The 22,287-nt window shown below is 35.7% G+C and overlaps 1 protein-coding gene across 1 annotated transcript in view; it reads right to left on the bottom strand.

The window, feature by feature from the left end:
* The window catches only part of ZNF326 (zinc finger protein 326), a 40,437-nt gene extending 20,783 nt beyond the window's left edge, over window positions 1-19,654 (bottom strand). The window contains exons 1-7 of the mRNA XM_019661800.1: window positions 19,512-19,654; window positions 17,132-17,176; window positions 12,173-12,208; window positions 11,966-12,077; window positions 9,423-9,828; window positions 6,885-7,083; window positions 732-843 (exon numbers count right to left, since the gene is read on the bottom strand). Coding sequence (XP_019517345.1) covers window positions 732-843; window positions 6,885-7,083; window positions 9,423-9,828; window positions 11,966-12,077; window positions 12,173-12,208; window positions 17,132-17,176; window positions 19,512-19,527 — 926 coding nt within the window. The 5' untranslated portion in view covers window positions 19,528-19,654. The remainder of the gene's footprint in view (window positions 1-731; window positions 844-6,884; window positions 7,084-9,422; window positions 9,829-11,965; window positions 12,078-12,172; window positions 12,209-17,131; window positions 17,177-19,511) is intronic.
* Window positions 19,655-22,287: the final 2,633 nt, after the last annotated feature.

The following is a 22,287-nucleotide window of genomic DNA, read 5'->3' as shown; positions in this document are numbered from 1 at the left end:
GAGATTAAAATATTCCATTTTATTTTCCTGTCATTTTCTATTTTTTAGGTTCTTTTATAAAATATTCTTTCTTTTCCTGTTATTTTCTATTTTTTAGGTTTCTTAATTAATCTGGATTCATCATCGCTGGTGTAAGAAAAGGGTCTAAACCATTTTTCTTGCTACTGTTCAGTTGTTCAAGCAATTCCCCTTTCATTTGCATTATCTTGTTATATTCTTACAAATAATACATGTTTACAGGTTAATTATGTTATACTGATTACCTTTTTCTAGTACCAAATATGTTTAACTATTACAGCTTTCTAATGTTTCAATATCTAGAAAAGCTAGTACCTACTTATTTACTCCCCTTTTTCAGATTTTTTCTTTGGAATCAGGATTGGAAAGACCTGCTATATTTGTAATATTTAGTTTTTCTATCCAAGAATATCACTGTCCCCATACTGTAGTCAAATCTCAAAGACTTTGTGATTTTCCTCATGTTATGACATGTATTTCTTTTTAAGAATACTGTATTTCTACGTTTGTTTTTTAAATTATCATTATTGAATAGGGCCTCATATTTTCTTGTATTTTCTAAGTGGTGATTGCATATAAATATCAAAAATCAAAAACATTCCTATATATTTTTAATTAAACCTTTTCATTTGACACTCAGGAATTTTTTCACATTTCAATTGATTTATTTGCCTTTTCTAGGACATTGTTTTTTCTGACTACTAAGCACAAACCTGTATCCATCTCCATATTTCTCACTGTTTTTTTCTCTTCTGCGCCTTTGCTTCTCTCGCCGGGCTTCAATTCGCCGCTTTTCTTCTTCTTCATTTTTAGGATCAATTTTTGCTAGGATATCAGACAAAAACGTCAAGACTACAGATCACTTTTTCATTCTCCCTTTCCAGTCCCCAGTTCATAAAGGTTTATTTGGTGATAATCTAAACTGAACTCATCCAAAAAATCAAAGTTCAAGGTTACCCAGTATTTCTGAAACATCACTTGAATACAGTCATAAATTTTGCCATATTTACTTTTCATCTATGTGATATTTGCTACATATTTTTCTTTAAATCTACTAACTTTTTTCTTTTTTTCATTTTAAGCAATAATATCCATATCACCTAAAGTTATCTTGAATACCACTTTAGGAAACACTGAAGTAACCTGGCCCTGAATAAAAATGGAAATCCAATGAACACTGGAGAGTCTTGAATGCAAAAACTCATGTATATTATAGCAGCTTTCCCAAAATTACTTAAAATGTATAAACTCTCTTTCTTTAAAAATCATTTTTAATGTAAATAAAGTAATAAAATGCCTGGTACAAAATTTACCATTTTAAACCATTTCAAAGTGTACAATTAAGTACATCACAATGTTATGCAATTATCATCACTACTTAGTTTCAGAACATTTTCATCATCCCAAATGGAAACCCCATACCCATTAAGCAGTTTCTCCAACCTACCCTTTCCCCAAGCCCCTCAGAACTACTAATCTGCTTTTTGTCTCTACAGATTTCCCTATTCTGGATATTTAATACAAATGGAATAATACAATATATGACCTTTCTTGTCTGGCTACTTTTATTTAGCATAATGTTCTCAAGGTTCATCCATATGTTGTACCATGTATCAGTACTTCATTCCTTTTTATGGCTGAATAACATCCCATTGTGTGGATACATCACATTTTCTTTTATCCATTCATTTGTTGATAAACATTTGGGTCATTTCCACCTTTTGGCTATTGTGAATAATGCTGCTATGAACATTTAGGTACAGCTTTTGCTTAACACTTTTTAATTCTTTGAGATGTATACTCAGGGGTAGAACTGCTGGGTCATATGGCCAGTCTATGTTTAATCATTTGAGGGATCATCCAACTGTTTCCCACAATAGCTACACCATTTTACATTCCCAACAGTGATGTGTGAGGGTTCCAATTTCTCTACATCCTTGCTAATACTTGCTGTTTTCCTTTATTTTATTATGCCCATCCAGTTCACAAGGTGTGAAGTGGTATCTCATTGTGAGCAGGCTCTTTATTGTAATACATTTAACTTTAGACAACAACAAACTTAGCTGCCCTGAAACTTTTCTTTTTATGCATTGTTTCTCCTTTAGGATTACATTTGGACAAATACCTAATACAAACTCATGAAAGCTGGGGATTCGTAAACTTAACAGTAAACAAATATTTAAGCAGCATTTGCTATGTATACAGTGGGATGTTTCAAAATTATATAAAATCAGTACCTTAAAATTTAATATTTAGATTATTTTTCATCATTTTATAAGAGTTTAAATGCATATTCTTATTAACCATTTTCAATATTCTCATTCATTTTCCCTAAAACCCTCACTCTATGGAAAATCTACTTGTATACGACCTCCAACTAGGATTTCATTTCCCTTCCATATGCTAAAGCTGTGATATATATTGTACCTCCAGCCAAATAACAGAATATGGTTCCTTTCCTACTGCTTTTCAACAAACCACATAGTCTATATACTACAGTATAGCAAAACCTCTTATTCCTGAATATTCAGCAGATACCTTTCAAAATGCCCACGTCACACTTGACAGCGAAGCCTGAATTGAATACAGAATTTTGGCTTCAATTTTAACACTACACTACACTATTCTCAAGTGTTGTTAAAAAGAAAAAACAAAGTTGGATAACATATATCTGCTTTAATGGCAAATCAATGTCTGTATCAAACTTTGCAATATTTACTTAAGTATACCTGCAAAATTTATCTTTGAAATCTGTCCCAAGAGGATCAACTGAATTGCCTATTCTAGTAAAATCTAGAGCATACAATTTGGTAAATAGCAACCTATCAATTAACACAGTATAAAATGTATCCCCACAACACATATTCCACTGACTTAGTATCAGGTTTCCAGAATTTCAGAATATTGTTATTTTTTATTAAACAATACAGATATCAATTTGCAAAGCATGCCAGGAAAGTAGATTTAAGAACAGTATTTAAATCTTTCCTGAGTTTTATATTCTAATTCATGCATTTTGAGGAAAGAATCAGACATTTTTAATTTTAATTTTTTTCCAAATATGATATACTGATATCTATAATGTTATAATTAGAAAAAAAAAGTTGTTTTAAAAGAGGAAAAAACAATACAAAGCAATTTTCTGTTACAATCACATAGAGGTTTAAGTGAAGGGCTTCTAGAGGAACACTTGTCCTGGGCAGAAATTATTTATCTATGCTTGTTTTCTCAGCTGTAGAGGGTTTGATAGACATACCTATACCTGAGCAGGCTGATGTGAGAATTATATAAACAATGCACATTATACCCTTTTAACCACAGAGCCCAGTGTGCGGTAAACATTAAGTACTAGCTTACTACTATTAATAACTACAACCCCATTTTTATCAAAATGGATACATGTATTAATCCATGAGCAATTTAAATAGAAATAAAATTCAAAAAACAAAACATACTGTATCTAAAAATATATAATAACACCATCTTGAACTAGGACTTACCTAGGCCTCCTTGTTTCTTTTCCTTCTCCCTTTTTTTTTTAAATTATTTCAAGGCTAGCACCACTTGTTTAGTACTTCCCACATCAAAGGAATACACTCTAATAAATTCAGTGTAATGCTCAACAGATCTTATTTTTGAAAGTGTATGCAAAAACTTTGAAAAATTTGACCAGAAAACTTTGGAATATTCATTCATTACAATTATCTAAACCTTCTCCAATCCCAACTACTATTGGGTTGTTGGAAAAGTCATGACACATTTTTGCAACGAAAAACATAGAAAAAATACATCATGACTTTTCCAACAACCCAAAAGAATAGGTAATCAAAATTTAATTTTAAGGAAAAGAATAGTTTTTGAATCCTTGTATATCACCTGACTTGGAAAGACAAAACACTTCTCAGTCATCAAGGCAAAAATAAATATAAACAACAAAAAATAATTCAGCGTACAGGCAAAAATAAGCAAAATATTTGTTGGATGTTATTTTACTATTATATGTTTTCACGGAGAATGATGAAAAAGACATTTCCTTAGCTTTTATTTATGTAGATCCCTGACAATCTAATTTGGTCAAATGTACTTGATTTCATTTAGAGATATAATACAAAGTTAAAAAATAAAATACAATAAAGTAAGAGAGTAATGTGGCTCTTAACTTTTTTTAACAAAAGCTTGATTGAGATATAATTCACATATCATACAATTCACCCATTTAAAGTGTGCAAATGGTTTTTAGTATATTTGCACACACGAGCAAACATCACCATAATCAATTTTAAGAACATTTTCATCACCTCACAAAGAAACCTGGTTCCCTTTAGGTATTACTCCCTACACACCCTACACATACAGCCCAAAGCAACCACTAATCTACTTCTGTCTCTATAATTTCCATATTCTAGATTTTCATATGAAAAGAATCATACAATATGTGGACTTCTGTTAACTGGCTCTTTTCACTCAGCATAATCTTTTCAAGGTTCATCCAAGTTGTACCACATACTAATACTTCATCCTATTTCATGGCTGAGAAATATTCCATTCTATGGACATACCCCGTTTATTTATTCATTTATCCACTGATGTATATCTGCATTGTTTCTACCTTTTGTCTACTATGAATAAATATCTATATATAAATGTTTACATGGACGTATGTTTTCACTTCCCTTGGACATATACCAAGGAGTGGAAATGCTGGATCACATGGTAATTGTTTAGTCATTTGAGGAACTACTTGTTTTCCAAAGCAACTGTACCATTTTACATTCCCACCAGCAATGTATAAGGGTTCTGATCTCTCTGAATTCTCACTATGGCTTGTTATTTGTCTTTTTTATTCTAGCCATCCAGGTGGGTATGAAGTGGTAACTCATTGTGGCTTTCATTTAAATTTCCCTGATAATTAACTGGTGGACATTTTTTCATGTGCATATTTGGCTGTTTGTATATCTTTTTTGGACAAATGCTGCTCACATGCTTTACTCACTTTTCAATTGGACTAGTCTTTTATTGAGTTATAAAAATTCTTTACACAGTTTAGATACAAGTCCCCAATTAGATGTATGATTTGCAAATATTTCCTCCCACTCTGTCAGCTGTCTTTTCACTCTCTTGATGGTGTCGTTTTTTTTTTTTTTTAAGTTTTTATTGGGGAATTGGGGGAGGGAATAGCGTTGGGCAATTGGGGACGAGGAACAGACAAGTTGCTCTCCTTTAGCTCTTCAGTCTAGTTGTGGAGGACGTTGCTTCACTGGCCCATATTGGTATTGTGATCATTGCCCTCTTCCCGGCTGAGGCAGATCGGTCACTGGCCATTGGACAGCCGCTCACTGAGGCTCATGGCAGCTCATGGTGGCTACAGGCCACTCACGGTAGCTTACGGCAGCCCACTGCAGCCCCACTGCAGCCTGACTCACGACAGCCTGGCTCCAGGTCGAGCTGTTGGCTGTTGTTCACCATCTTAGCTGTAGAGGGCGCACCATCACTGGCCTATGTGGGATCCGAACCAGGGCTCTGCCGCTCAGAGCTGACACTCCCATGCCCACTCTTAACCAACGAGCCATTTGGCCCGCCCTGATGGTGTCTTTTGAAGCACAAAAGTTTTTAATTTTCATCAAGTCCAATTTGTTTTTCTTTTGTTGCTCATGCTTCTCATATCATAACTAAGAATTCCTTGCCAAATCCAAAGTCATGAAGATTTAGTCCTCTGTTTTCTTCTAAGAGTTTTATAGTTTTAGTTTTTACATTTAAGTCTTGCATTTTGGCTTCTGCGTGTGGCTATCGAGTTGTCCAGAACCATTTGTTGAAAATGAAGACTATTCTCTCCCCACTAAATAATTTTGGCATCCTTGTTAAAAACCAGTGATCAAAGATTTATGAGTTTGTTTCTGGACTCTCGATTCTATTCTATTGGTCTATCTGTCTGTCCTTCTGCCAGTACCACGTCTTGATTACTGTCGCTTTGTAGTAAGTTTTGAAATGAGTCTGTCTATTCTATCCTTTTTCAGGACTGTTTTGGGTATTTTAGGTTCCTTGTGATTTCTAATGAATTTTAGAATAAACCTGTCAATTTTTGCAAAGAAGTCAGATGGAACTCTGATAAAGATTGTGCTGAATGTGTAGATCAGTTTGGGAAGTATTACCATCTTAACAAATGTTTTATCTTCTGATCTATAAACTTCTTAGTTTTATCATTTATTTAGGTCTTTAATTATTTTCTACAATGTTTTGTAGTTTTCAAAGTATCAGTTTTGCACTTCTTTTGTTAAATTTATTACAGAATAGTTTATTCTTCCTAATGCTAACATGAATGAAATTGTTTCTTTAATTTCATTTTCAAATTACCTCTCCATCTTTTAACAATGTACAAATTGAAATATGATTATGTCTAAGAGTCACCTTTTCCAGAAGATTAAAAACAAATTCATTTTCTAGAAGAAACTGCTTTTCCTGGTACCAAGGCTCACGAAACATTTCTTCCCTTTTTCCTTATAAAGGGGATTCTACGTAATATCATGTAACATTTCCTCAGCAATACCTCCAACAATAAATATAACACCCAAAAAAGGAATTTGACTCAAAAATCATGTGCAAGGCCAATTTAAAAAACATAAATGTCCTGGCTCTGCCCTAAATCAGGATTTAGGGAAGAGGGGTAAGACCAGGACATGTGAATTTAAAAAGTATCTTTGGGTAATTTTGATGTTCATGACTGCACTAGGAGATCCACAAGCCTAATTTCTACAATTATAATTATTATGTAGTTTGACTATATAAACATGAAAAAATTAACTAAAAGCACTGAATTTTTTTAAAATTCCAAGTATCCTGAATGATAGCAATTATGTTTTCCTACTTACTAGGTGATTTGCTGAGTATCATCTTCTCCACAGATTTTGATAGCTTGGGTTTCTTGATGAAGGATCCACCAGGTTTATTAAATGGCTGCATCATTTTTCTCTTTATTCCTCTTGTAGAAGAAACTGTCACATTGGAGGATTTGTTTTGATAGTCAACAACAATTCCAGGTCTATGAATGCTTCCAAAATCACTCATATGCTGCAAATTTGTGAAATCAAGAAATATTAGCATAATATACAAAGATAATGAATTCATACAAAATTTACACGTTATCTATCTAATAATTTTCACCTGAAAACTCCCCAAAATGTAACTAAGTTTTACATGTCCACTCTAAATAAACACATTGAAAAACTTTGTAAATTATTACATGAACTCAATTCCAGTGAATTAGTATTTTTATTTCCAGTAGAACAAATATGGATATTTCCTATGTATTTTTTATTTTTACAATTCAAAGTTCTTGAGATCATAAACAACATAGGTGCCTGTCAAAATATTACCACTTGTACAACTCTCTGACAACTCCTCTTCAGAGTTCCTAATTGATGTTTTCCCATGAAAAGACCTTAAAAGAAATCTTTATTTTACTAAAGCCTGGCTTAAAACCAAGAAACACAAAGAAGACCATATTTGAAGTCTGAAGTAAAAAAGATCCAGAAATCATTTAGGATTTCTCCCTGTTGGAAAAGGCAATGAGAAGGCGAGATGGAACATTAGCATGAAATAGGAGAGTTAAAGCATAACCATGCATCAACTTCCAAGACACACTTCAGATAAAGAATTGCATCTGACGTTCCATTCACATTCTTACCTAGAGAAACATATGCTGACCCAGAAGCCTGAGAAGCAAAACTCTACAGACGAAGAGTCATGCAACCAAACGACTCTGTGTCCCTTCTTCTTTTCTTGTCATTAACAAAACCCACTACACCAAGAGGCCACATGTCCACAGAAATTTGTTCTGCTAACCTTACTTTTAGAAGATAAAGATTGAGGAGTAATCTGAAGAGAAGGATCCAATGGGAATTGTACAAGTGAAGATTAAAAAACAAAGTCCTATTTGTTCATCTACTTAACAGGAGGAAAGAAAGAAAAGTCCATTCAGACTAGAATGGTGAATACAAAGTAAAGGAATACCTGTTTTTCTATTATGAAAACAAAATTAATATTTGAAATCTCATTAAGAAAAAAAAATCATTTGCCTATAAAGTAATATATAGTATGGAAAATGTTAAGTGTTTTCCAAATTTTCAAACTGAAACAGATTTTCAGTTTCAAAACCCAAAGCCTATTATTACCCCAACTATTTTCAATAAACCTACAATCATAAGTATGGTGGAATAGCAACATACCAGTTGCTCACATTTGTATATTATGCTTAGAATACCTATCTAACCTACTAGGTTTGAATAAATTAGTGTTTCCAGGTAATTTATATAGTCACATCAGAAAAATCTTCATTAATATCCATTAAAGGTGCAATGCATTTTACATAAGTAAAGAGTTAGCTGTTATAAATGCAAAATTTCTACACAAGTATGACAAACTACCCTGATGTACCAAAAGCTAATGAATAGTCAATAGTCAAAAATGTGTACTCTATTTTTTTATCAGAAGTACTTTCCTCTGCAAAGAGATTAAGAGCAACTGACTCAAAAAAAAAACAAAAACATTTCTTACAGCAGAATTATAGTAATCTTTATATGATCAAACTACATAACAATCCCACAATCTACATACACTTACTAGGTAAAATTTCATGTTCAAGTTACCTAAGAATATAGGCATAATCTTTGCACTACCTATCCTGAAATTAAACACTTGAAAACTAGTGTATCTACTCATTTAAGCAATTTACAAAATACTACTTCCTAGAAAGGAGCCATAAACATGTACAGGTGGGAAATTATTTCTCAATAGTAAAACTACTGACACAGGGAAAACGGAACACCCAGCAATAGGACATATTGTAAGAGAGTTAGCAAAATCATACTGACCACAAATCATTCTACAACCTATTATACATATCAACTTCTTCACCATGTAAACATGGCTAAGCTACCCTCATCTATCACCAACTTTTAGTCTCTTGTGTTTAATGAGAGATGTGGAGCTAGTTTAGCAGCAAAGTATAAACATTTTATCATACATTGCACCTTTAACCTACTCAAAAACTCCAAAAGGGTTGTTACCTTTTACAATAATCCAAGAACTGTCCCACCAGCAAAACTGCTAGTGTTTACAAGGAAAAATGCAACTCCTTTTAACCCCTTTTAGACCAAACCTAACATCCTCACCTTTTTAATAAAGGGAGTTTTGGCAAAACTTTATGAACAATCATCTCAAACTGCCACTTATTTTCTGAGGTGCTGGAAAAACTTTTACAGGCAACCTAAAAATTATGCTTATGACTCAGCTTTTGCTTCAAAATACACTGGGATGAACAGTGTTTACTCTAGTTGAAAACCATGGTCTTGAAAGGGTTTAAAAGAGTGACTAGTGAAAAGAATCTGAAAAGATTCTGTTGTACTTACTCCTCGGCCTCGGCCTCTGCCTGTTGATGGTCCTCCAAAAGCATCATAGTTTCTGCTTCCAAACGTACTTTCAGGATAAGCAGGCGTTCCTCTCCCCCGAGAGCCTACAGGTGCAGGCTTCATATGGGGTGAAGAAAAACTGCTGTAGGAAGAGTAATTCTCTCTTCCTCTGTCCTCCATAAACCCAGGCCTCAATTTTGAACGGGAGTAAGGTGCTTCCCAGCTAGACCCGCCCTGGTTTCTACCTCCGAAAGAGTCAAGGCTATTCCGGTAGGAGCTCTCAAATCGACCACCATAACTACCTCCGAAGCGGCTTTGTTCGGGTTCATTAAAACCATAGCCAGATCTGTACAGATCTCGCCCACCCAGAGAAGACCTGGAGTCGTAAGACTCATAAGGTCCAAACCTGGAAAAGTTGCACAGTGAGGGAAAAAACAAAAGTAAGCTTACTAATGTTAGACAATTCAAAAGACAAATTATCAGATGACATTTATCAACTAAAATTCATTTATACCATACTGGTTTGCACAGTTCTACTTTTGTTCACGCTTGATTAGGGCTGGGCAGTTTAACATGAGACCAGATAGAAAGCTATCTGAGTCAGTTTTTAAATATGAATTGAGTTAAATAAAGCTTAGCTTAAAAATCTGCTTTTTAGCAGCTTTTCTATTTTATTAGAAATAAAAGATTTGTCTGTCATTATTTAAGCCCAGCCCTAGTCTTGGAAAAATTCATTTGCTAAAATTTACAAACTACTCAAACTTTCTTTGAATCCATCCCTAATATTGGAAAATACAAAATATTTACAGTATTTTGGCTTTCAATAGGACACAAATTGAAGACTACACAGAGGTAGGCTACTTGTGACACAGAAGAGATTCTTTTGCACCCCGAATAATCTATATCACAAAACTGCTTTATTATGTTTGTAGTAGTCAAAATTTGGAGAATTATCTCTGGTTATAAAATTTGACAATCTGCCAAACTTTGGCTAAGGTCAATCAATAGTCAATCCTCAGTCACTTTTACTTATAGGTTGTAAATCTAACAAATCTAGAAGGCTAAACACATAAAATAGAACATAAAAGTAAAAGACCACCAACATATACCCTCTGCATATGAATTTTCAAGGCAGATGAAAAAGAATATATTTTATAATGTCTTCAATTCTTTGAAAAACTATTTTTTGGCAGGAAATTATCATATAAAACTACTCTAAAAAGGGGAGCACACAGTCTCCTCAAGGTTTTAATAGTCAACAGAAAAAACAAATCATCTCACAAATCCAAAGCATGGATTACAAAAATTACCTGATACCTTACAACATAGTTTTATAAAGGTCCACAATACACATGAGATAAACGATAAACATCTACATAATTTATGCACATTACATTTACAATGTAACAGGGCAATAACTGATATATTAAAACATTGAGATGTGTTACATTACTTCATTTCTTTATAGATCACTAAATAGAGGGTACTATTTACTTCTGAATCCTAATAACCATATAAAAATGATTCCTCTTTCCAACTACATTTTTCAAAATATCTATCATCTTAGCAAAATTGTTATAACTGTTCACTTTCTTGATTTTTCTCTACTATAAACCATAGTGGCACACTTGAAGCAGAAAGAAGGAAAGTAAGCATCATTCAGTCCATCCTTAAGGAATCTGGATCCTTCAATTTATGAAGAAGGACGATAGTTTCAAATGTTTCCTAACTAGTTTTGCTTCTATTTAGTAGGAATCTTTGTGTCTCAAAAAGTAGACCCCCCCATTCTGCTTGAAATATGGTCAACCCTAAAGCCTGTAGAAGTTCAACTAGGTTTAAGCTTTCCACAGTTATCAGCAGCAAAATATACATTCTAAACTATAGTGCATTAAAATAAGCAAAACGTATTGTATTCATGGCTTTATGTTCCTATCTAGAGCACAAGTGTTTTTGGTGTAAGTAGTACCTGCCAATAAATAACCTACACATGATTTTAAAAACACTTTTATTATTACAGTATGCTCTTACAACTTACTTTAAAATTAAAATTAAAAAATAACTATCTTAAATGTTTCTTAGAGACTGAATGTGGCTAGGCTAGTTCAGTTAAACCCATTCTAGTCAACGACTGCTTTGCTGCTTTACATAGCACCTCACATTAAAAAAGATTTTTTTTTAATTATTAAAAAAAAAGCTTCACAAATATTTCCAATAACATTTTTATATCATTTGTTTGGGACATTCTGGTTGATAAGGAGTTAAAAGTAAAAGAAGTAAAAGAAATATTCACACCTAAAGACATAAAATCTTACTCTCATATTGAAATGATTGATAATAGTTATCTCAGGTTTTCCTAAAATGTCTGCCAGTGACTCTGAGATAATTTTTATAACCATTAGTTAACAAGTTTAAACATTTAAGGTGATCATTCAACACCAAATAGTGAAGTTCACGTATCATAACATGCCAAAGGAATACTTAAATTAAAATATCCAGAATCTTATAATCTTCTAATTATTTGGCCAAGTGATTAAGCAATTTACCTGCTACCCCCACCACCACCACTGTGATTGTCCATGCCATATGACTGGTTTAGGTAGGAGTCCATGGATCTTTGACCCCCATAGGATCCATGGCCATAGTCACGATCCATCCCTATAAAGAGTTTAAAAAGAAAAAAATTAAGTGATGCTCACCTTTACTGGCACTCAAAAGAAGAATTTTTAGATAAATATCCTTGAATGCCAGACCTCCATAAGATCCAGGGCCATAATCACGATCCATTCCTAAAAGAGAGTCAATAACAAAAGGTCAGTAAAATACACCATTCTCTTCAGGAATCTTTGCATAAAACACCAGATATTCACATCAATCACCTGAGATAATTCACCATTAACATTTAAGCTCAACTCACACGAGACATTGAGGGGAAAAACGTACAGATGATAACCTGAAAAATCAGATTTGTATAGAAACCTAATGTTTCAAAGAAAAACTTAAGCAACTAGTAAGTTCTACATCAGAATTATTTTCAATTTAACTAATATTTATTTGACTGGATACTACTTATTATAAGGCCTAGTGTTAGATACTACAGAGTATATAATTAATAAATAATTACTATTCTCAAGAAAAATCAGCATTTAATAATGTCAAAAGGGAACATTTTTGTTATACGTATACCTTTGCTGCATCTAACTGTTCTCAAAATGTCTAAAAACCCAGAAGCAGCCACATTTTCAAGTAGTTGAATTTCATTTACTTCATACAATAACTGAAATAGCTATTTTTAAAAAGTAAAAATCACAGAGTGGGGCCAATCTGTGGTAATGACTCAACAGATATTTAAATTTTCAAATATTGAGTTGTCAGAAAAGTCATGACGTATTTTGTCTATGTTTTTCAGAGGTCATTTATTTATACAAAGAACAAATATCAATCAATGATATATTGCCCATTTTGTTCGATAACCTTTTGCCATCTTTCAGTGAGCTTCATAATTCCTCGTTCATAGAAGGACCTATCTGTGAAAAACTGAACAAGGTACTGATTTACAGCCTCATCTGAATTGAACGTTATACCACGCAAGGAGTTTTGAAGAGAGCGAAACAAGTGGAAGTCTGACGGCACAAGGTCAGGCGAGTATGGTGGGTGTGGCAACACATCCCACCCAAGCTCCAATAATTTTTGACAGGTGATCAAACTTGTGTGTGGTCTCGCGTTGCAATGGAACACAACTCCTTTACAATTAACAAGCTCTGGACGTTTCTGTATAATGGATTCATTCAAACTGCCCAATCATCTACAGTACACATTCGAATTGTTTGGTTCCTTGGTAGGAGCTCGAAAAACACAACATCTTTAAAATCCCACCACACTGAGAGCATAACCTTCCTCTGATGAATGTCTGCTTTCGATGTCGTTTGAGGCGAATCATCACGTTGGGACCAAGACCGTTTGTACACCCCAGTGTTGTAAATAATCCACTTTTCATCACCAGTTATCAGTCGCTTCAAAAAAGGATAGTTTAACTCACGTTTAATGACCATGTTGTAGATATTTATAAACACCGTCAAGTGAACTGCTTTGAGTTCATGCAGAACCCAAATATCGAGCTTGCTTACATATCCCAGCTTCTTCAAGTGGTTGTGAACATTTGAATGATGAATGTTCAATGTTTCTGCAATCTCTCGTGTTGTGTAACGTGGGTTTGACTCGATGAATGCCTTTATTTTGTAGTCATCAACCTTGGTGGGCCTCCCTGACCGAGGAGCATCATTGAGATCAAAATCACCAGCATAGAATTTCGTGAACCATTGTTGGCACTGAGGTTCTTGTAGAGCATTGTCACTGTAATTTATGCAACTTTTCACAAGCTCGACGCACGTTCTTCCGTTTACAGGAGTAAAACAGTAAAATATGGCAAAAATGCAGTTTGGTCTTCCATCTTCAATTTGTTGTAAAATCTCCAAAATGCAACAAAATCGCTCAATTTTTTTTTGGAATGAAGCTAGAACTGTCAGCTGTCAAATGACATAGCAATAACATAGATGTGAATGACTCTAGTACTTCCAAAAATGAATTAGCGCCATCTGTTGCAAAAATGCGTCATGGCTTTTCCGACAACCCAATACTTTGAATAAAGGGAATGAATGTGAATTCTAGCAATGCAAACACTAAAAAATTCTAACACAATAAGAGCACTAAATATATTTTACTATACTGCAATTCCACCTCTATCCTAACCTCTGACATGAAAAATAAATGTAAAAGGTAATAAAATGAATTTACTATGATTATAAAAATGAAAAAATTTTAAAAACATTTAGAATGTGTTTCCTATAGTCTTTTAAAAGCCTTCATTACCACCCACCCCAAAATTTTATGCACTAATAAATACAATCCTATACACAGAGCAAATACCTTAATTTATATTTTTAAAAACATTCCATTTTAATTACATTTAAATATTTCTGTTACTAACAACAACAATAGCAACTTTACAAAAGCACTGCATGATATCTTGCAACTTTAAACCTGGAAGTGACCTAAATGATCAAATTCAATTTCCTTGTTGTATATATTAGGGAACTAAAATCCAAAGAGATGAAATGATTTTCCTGAAGTCCCATAAGTATCTACCCCTCTACCTTCATGCTGTTGCTTCTACATGAAACACTCTCCTCTACCACCCCAAATACCTGCTTATTGAAATCTTCTAATCTTTTAAAGTCCATTTCAAATACTAATTCCTTCAAGAACACTTGTATTGATATTGTCTCAGCTGATTATCCTCTTTCTTCTGAATATCTACAAAAGTCTGTACCTCTTACCTGGTGCTTATGATACTCTCCGCCTTATAATCTGCTATTTGTGGCCCTATCTTAAATGTACACTAGTCTTGTGATCAGGTCTGACTTCTAGTAATTTTTCATATACCCTTGAGCAGCAGTTCTCAAGGAATAGTCTATCGACCGTTGGAAGTTGCCAAGACTCTTTCACAGGGTCCACAAGGTCAAACTATTTTCATAAATAATACTAAGATGTTATTAGCCCTCTGTAGTGTTGACATTTGCACTGAAAATGCAAAAGCATTGATGGGTAAAATTGCTGGTGTTATAGGACAAAATCAAGGCAGAGGCACCAGACTGTACTAGCAGTCGTCGTATTCAACACTGCACACTGTAGTAAAAAATAATAAAATAGAAATGCCACCTTTGGGGGTGGCTGGTTCGTTAGCTCAGTTAGTTAGAGCGTCATGCTGATAACACCAACGTTGCCAGTTAGATCTCCGCATGGGCCACTGTGAGCTGCGCCCTCCTTAAACGAGTCAGCTATGCCATTGTACCATGAAAGCAATGTGTAACCAATGACCAAGACTGTTCCCCAATAAAATTTTAAAAAAAAAGCCACCTTCACTTAAAAATGTACTTGATGAAGCAGTAAAAATGATTAATTTTATTAAATCATGACCTTTGAGTACACTTTCTTTCTGATATTCTGTATAGTGAAATAGGAAGTACACAAAAAAGCAATTTTGCTCATATCAAAGTATCATAGTTCTCTCCAGGAAAAGCCATTGTGTGTTTGGTGAACCGAATTAGCCACTTTTTACAAGGAATATTACTTTTACTAGAAAGAAAGACTGGTATTCAAAAACTATGGTTTTCAGACTAGAGCATTTGGCCGACATTTTCTCAAAAATGAACAAAGTAAAATTGTCACTTCAAGGAAAATAAGTGAAAGTATTTGTTGGCAATGATAAAATTCAAGCTTTCGAGCAAAAATTAAAATTTTATAAAACTTGTATCTACCACCTTGAGCTTGACAGCTTCTCAATACTTAAAGGCTTTTCTGATAAAATTGGTAGCAGTATTAATGAGTAATTTTTTAAATGTTGTACAGTAAAGTCTGTCAGTATGTATTTGGAAAATCTGAGTAATTCAGTAAACCAGTATTTTCCAAATAACATGCCTGATATTACAGAATCATACATGGTAATAATATCCATTAAAAGTACAAGACATACCAATGGATTTCAATATAATAGAGTACAAAAGGTTTACCAATATACAAAATGTATTGACATATTTTACTTTTTTTTTTATACTAGGACATCAAATTGGATGTGTAATTTACATTTACATTAAAATCCTTATACCTACTTTTATGAAATGGCTTTCTATATAATTTTCCAGTTTTCAATCTAACCTACATGTGGATACCAATTCAACTTTCTTTGGTAATTTCATTATGTCACTCTCCTGCTCAAAAATATATTCTTCAATACTCAATATATGTTGACTACTTCCTATATGTTGAGCCTTTTTCAGCCCACATCAAATCCAAAGTTTCTCTAAATTCTCAGAGATGATAAATTGAAATTAACTGTACAGTAATTATTCCCATAAAATGAAATAGTCTTCTTTATTCAGCTGTACATTTGCTTCAGTTTTATTTTGTGGATAAATTATATTCTGTACAACAATTGAATTTTGCATTTCTCTGGCAATCAGAATTTTAATTCTACTCCCTGGGGTATTTCACATAATGCTTTTTTAATCTCTTTAAATTGTTCCATGTTCTTTTTTGTGTTATCATCCTGTTTGGCAGAGCCTTAACTTTAACAGCTATCAAAATGACATCCAACTGTATTCTGCATATCTCTCATGATTTTATCTAGCTTTGTAGTCACAACTCTAATGTCACGCTTATGTTAATAATCAGGCTTCTTGTGTGCTCCTCTAGGCAGCTCTTTATATACTAACACATTTGAACAAATGACCTCAATAACGTCAATGCATTACAACAAAAGCAATGTACAACAAAAGCCAATAATCCATTTAATCTACATTACTCAATACCAAAGCTTCTAATTCAACAAAAATATCTCAGCTAGTTTCTTGTAACTCATCACTCAGAATGCAGGTAGGGCCTTTTGGAATAAATTAAAGGAATCATAATTCAAATAAAACAAAGAATCAAGCTAATATAAATAACCCTAACTTTTTCTGATCCCAAATTCCCTAATTCAAATACTATACATGGTAAGACAACATTAATCCCAAGAAGTGATACATCAAGAGACAAAACAACGACTGAAACAAGGTAGAACTGGCTCCTTTACATTGGTACTTTATCTGTATGAAAACAAATCATGAAATGCATTCCTTTAAGGTATTTAAGAGCAAATGAAAACAGATACTCACCATTAAAACCCTGATAAGTATTACGGCAAGCAGAGTGTGTATAATCTATGAAGACACATTTAACAGAAAAGAATTAGTGCAATACCAAAAAAATCTGAAATTATATACCCATCTATTTAAAACAAATACAATTTTTAAAATGTCATTAATTCAATTATGTGCAAAAAGGTATAAATAATTACGAATATATCATATGGGAAAACATATTATCTCTTCCTCCTTTCTATCTACCCAAATAGCAGGTTTATCATCAAAATTATAGTAATGTAAAAATTAGTTTATAACACCTGACACATAAAAACAGTCAAAAGAAAGGATCCAGTACTGATTTATACAGAGTAGCAAAAGGGAAGGCAGACAGATTAAATTATGTATCAAATAATGCAAATGCAAGGACATCTGAGAATTCATTCTATGTAATATAATTTTTTCAGTTAATATTTCTTTTACCACTTCATTTACTGAAGATTTCAGAATCTTATGTGAGAAATGCATGTGTCTGTGTGTGTGTGTGTGTGTGTGTGTGTGTGTGTGTCTGTGTCTGTGTGTGTGCGCGCGCACGCGTGCGCTGTATCTATCCAGGATGAGGCAGCATAACTGAAAACCATACTGGCAATTTCCCTGTCAAAGCTAATTTAGCAATTGTTAAATCCTGTTAAACAAATAGTGAAAGGAATTTAATAGAATGGTCATTTGGATACTACAGAATCCAGCTACACTACACAAGATTAGATTCAGATTTACTGTTAGTCAAATTCCATTCCCTAAATATAGTGATGGGGTGAGGAGGGAGCAAGAGAGAGGGCGTATTTTACCACTGACATTGTTTAGAATTTTATCACTGACACGCATTAGAATTATAGGTATGTGGTGATAATAAAAAGCAAATATAGTTTTATTATTGTTTTTTAATTCTCTACAGAAAATGAACTCCTTTATGAGGGGAGGGGACCGCTCTCATTGGTCCCCAACCCCCCCATCTTGGTGGCTTCTGTTGTACTTTGGGTGTCAGTACTGTCATCAAACTTTGACATGAAAACACAATAATATATTTTTAAATTTAACTCCCAACTCTGGCACTTCAAATATTCATAGTTTAAAAGTATCTATATCAAAATAAGTCCAAGTCCAACTGAAACAAACACCAGAGTGTGCCACTGTTGTTAATAGCTGACCTTCCTGTTTCAAAGTAACTTAGAAGTGTCCACAAAAGTTATTCCAGTCCACTTTCATATACTTAAATTTGGCAGCTTTAACTCTGTAACATGAAATCAAATCAAAGATCAAAATATCATTTAGTAAGACTCACATGCTAAGATCACATCACATTCAATGTTACAAATTTTTTTTTGTTGTGTTAGAGACTTACAACTATATAGTTAGTGAACTGGTTTTATTTAGAAATGCCTGGTTACTCAGGATTAAATCCAGTTTCACCATTTAAGCCCCTTTTCACATTTCCCTTATGCTGTCATTATACACTCATTTTATCTTGACACCAATTTCTATCAAAGTTGGGCAAAGTTTAAAGACAAGGCGAAGACCAAATTTATTTTACTTTGTGAGCCTGTGAAATGTTTTAAAGAACTGCTATGAGAGACGACTGAAAGATATTGGTTGCTAAAATACAGTTATTTAATCAGTAAATCCAACCCAAACGGCTGTGGAGAGGTCCGAATTTGAAGGACATGGGATGGCTGTGCCAGAATTCTAACTTTCGTCCCATCCATACACAATCCAGAGAAAAACGCTTTGATTCGGAGGTATTTCAAAACAGGGATTAACGAACAGGTTAATTGTGGTGGGTAAATACCCCAGTTTGCTAACCAGAAATGTCTTACTTTCCATTCTGTATAGATACCTATCTACGTATAATTATGACTTAGAGACGCCCTTTACACTCTTAAACTAAGTCACTAAGAACTATCACTGTGAACGAGTCTCCAAAAATTGTATCTGGGGTTGAAGGTTTACTAAATAGACGATCTGGGTCGCTGCCCCGTGGGGCGAGCGCGAGCCGAGGTGGAGAAGGCCGCATTCGCCCGTTTGCCCGAGACCGGGAAGTAGGAGGCGTCGAGGCAATTTTCATGCGCCGGGGCGAGTCCGGAGGCCGTTGCGCTCTAGGCCCGCGTCCCTCCCCCAACCCCTTAGGCCGGCACGGAACTCCCAGGTCTCCGGGCGCCGGGCGGGCGGGATCGCGGCGCACAGGTCCCCAAAAAGGCCGACTCCCGGCACTGGGCCCAAGACGGACGGGCGGCCGGCCGGCCTCTGGGCCCGCAGAACAAAGCCCACACGGCCATCTTGAGACGGTAAACAGACCCCCTGCGCACGCCAGCCCGCCTCCCGCTCACCGCGGCAACCAGCCAGAGGCAGCGCTTACCGTCCTCGTAGTCCATGGCGGGGGCTCCGGGCAGACGGCCTCCGCGGCTGGGTTGAGATGTGGCTGGCAGCGAGCGTCCGCGACCCGCGTTTCCGCACGACCAGTACGCGCAACCAAGAGCGGCACTACCAGCCGGGAGTCGCAGGCCACAACGAGATTAGGGGGTGGGGCCGGCCGAAGCTGCCACCCGCCGCAGCGCGGCCTGCGATTGGCTGACGCGGGCTACTGGGCGGGCCCTCGGGTGGGGGCGGGAAGCAGGTCCACTGTCACGCTCCCAGGTGCTGACCCTCTTGGCGCCGCGATGCGGAAGGACGGTAAAAGAAGGAGCGCCAAAACCTGACTGGAGTCACAGGAGAGCGAGCTAGGTGTTCTGGAAGATCGGGCTGCAGGCCGCCATGTTTGATCCTGGCAAGAGCGAAAGGATCTGGTTGGAATACCTCCCTCCTGCCCAGACTAATAAACCACGTGCCGACCTTCTGCTTTTTATTGGCTAATCAGAAAATATTAAAATACTCGGAGTTTCTGGCGTGGAGACAGAAGTCCGTGAAGTTTTTTTAGAAGTCTGAGCAGAGAAGAACAGGTTGTTAAAAAGGAAACAATTATAGGGATGATTCGAGAGAGACTATTATGAGTTCTGAATTTTAAAGTGCAAAATAAAAGTGTAAAAGTTCACAAACGGGGAAGATCTGTGGCAGTAGCCAGAACTTAAAGGAAGAACACGTGCAAGCAAGCACACACATGTTGGCATGGTATAATTGCCACTTTGGAAATAGTGTTGGGGACAGTAGGCAAAGTTACCCCACAGGTCAATATGGAAAAAAACAGCTATTTGGACATTCTGATCCTGGAGCAGCTTGAACTCCAAGTTAAAAAAAACATTTGTTTTTTCAGAGCAAATGGTGTCAACAATTATTGATCACAGGATAGGAAACCATGAATCAAATCATTTGCTCTTCTGCAGGGTTCAGGGTCCAACCAGTTGTTGTTGGTTCCAAGAAGTTCCAAGAAGGCAGCCTCTGGAAATAGGACTGGAGCAAAAACTCACAGATATCCTATGTGCATTACTGTAGCCTCACACTTGAGCCGGGCATTGTTTCCTTGTCATCACTTGCCTTCTGCACCTTGATTGACTCACGGAGTTCATCCTTTTCTTGTTTTCCTTTTTTTTTCTCCTCTACCTGTTTTCTTTCTTTTTATGAGTTATTTATGTTTTTCAGTTACAGTTGACATTCCATATCATTTTATATTAGTTTCAGGTGTGCAACTTAGTGGTTAGCCATTTATATAATTTATGCAGTGATCCCTGCATTAGTCTAGTTGTCACTATACATAGTTGTTACAACATTGTTGACTATATTCTCTATGCTTTACTCTTCCAGTGACTATCTTGTAACTACTCATTTGTACTTAATCCCTTCACCTTTTTCACCCAGTCCCCCAACCCCCCTCCCCTCTGGCAACCATCAGTTTGTTCTCTGTATTTATGAGTCTGAGTCTGGTTTTTTTTTCAATTCATCTGAGCTGAACGTGTTGAAAACTAAACTCATAATTTCCCTCCTCAAATCCCCCGCTAGAAGCCTGCAACTCTTCCAGTCAGGACTCAGCTGTCCTCTACCCTTCCACCCAAGCTATACTGAAGTCTTTCATCTGTTTATTGCCTCCTAAAATTTCTTAAACGTCCTCCCTTTTCTCCATCCCCACTGCCACTACCTGAATTAGACTAATTTCTCTCCAGAACTATATATTACTGTAGCTGCCTAATTAATTTCTCAGCCCTTTGACTTTAACGTTCTCAGGCTCCTCAGGGCTGAGTGATGTAAAACGCAAATCTGAACTTGTCATCATGTGTCTCTATCACAGATTACATCGCAGCCAAGCTCCTTAACTAGAGCACACCCAGCAGGATCTGGCTATTGTACTGCCTGATCAGCCATCTCCCTACAATTCTCTGTCCTTCTCACTCTCCCTTTTGATCAGCAATTTAAGCTGCTTGCAGTTCCCAAATCACTCCTATGTTTTTTCGTACCACTGAACTTTTGCTTATGTTGTTCCCTGTGCTTGGAACACTTCCTGGTTAACCCTACTCATCCTCAAAACACAACCCAGGATTTACTTCCTCTAAGAAATCTTCCTGGATCCCATCCTCACCCCCCAGGCCAATATTTCTCAAATATTAATGTGCATGTGATTCAGCTAGGGATCTCATTAAAACACAGATTCACAGTCAGTCTGGGTTGGAGCCAGAGAGCCTGCATTTCTCACAAGTTTCCAGGAGAGGCTGCTGGTGGTGGTTGAACCATACTTGAAGTGGCAAGGCCCTGGGCTCTATTAAAAGCCCCTCCTTTGAGTTCCCTGGACTAACTGCTATTATAACTTTATCTCCCCTGCACTACATACTTGCTCGGCTTTATTTCTGTCCACACTAAAAGCTCTTTGAGGTTCGAACCAAGTCTTGTTTTTATCCTAAGTGCCAAGTGCATATGTTTACAAGTAAAACTGAGCTCTTCCTGACATTTTTAACTTTTTTTCATATTATTTCCTGCCCCCTCCCCCAATTTACCTCTGGCAAAGGAATGAATTTGTAACCTGAAGTCTTTCAGTCTTGGCATGACTGGAGGAAATAAACATTGGGTCACTGTTTGCATTTGTGTGTCATGTACACACACACACACACACACACACACACACACACACAAAGAGAGAGAGAGAGAGAGAGAGAGAGAGAGAGAAAGAGAGACAAAGAACTCCTAACTCCAGAAGAAACCTGGCCTCGTTA

This window comes from Hipposideros armiger, unplaced genomic scaffold (assembly GCF_001890085.2).
Source record: "Hipposideros armiger isolate ML-2016 unplaced genomic scaffold, ASM189008v1 scaffold_361, whole genome shotgun sequence".
NCBI lineage: Eukaryota > Metazoa > Chordata > Mammalia > Chiroptera > Hipposideridae > Hipposideros > Hipposideros armiger.
Note: the sequence above shows the minus strand (reverse complement) of the source record. Positions and strands in the feature narration are given on the sequence as shown.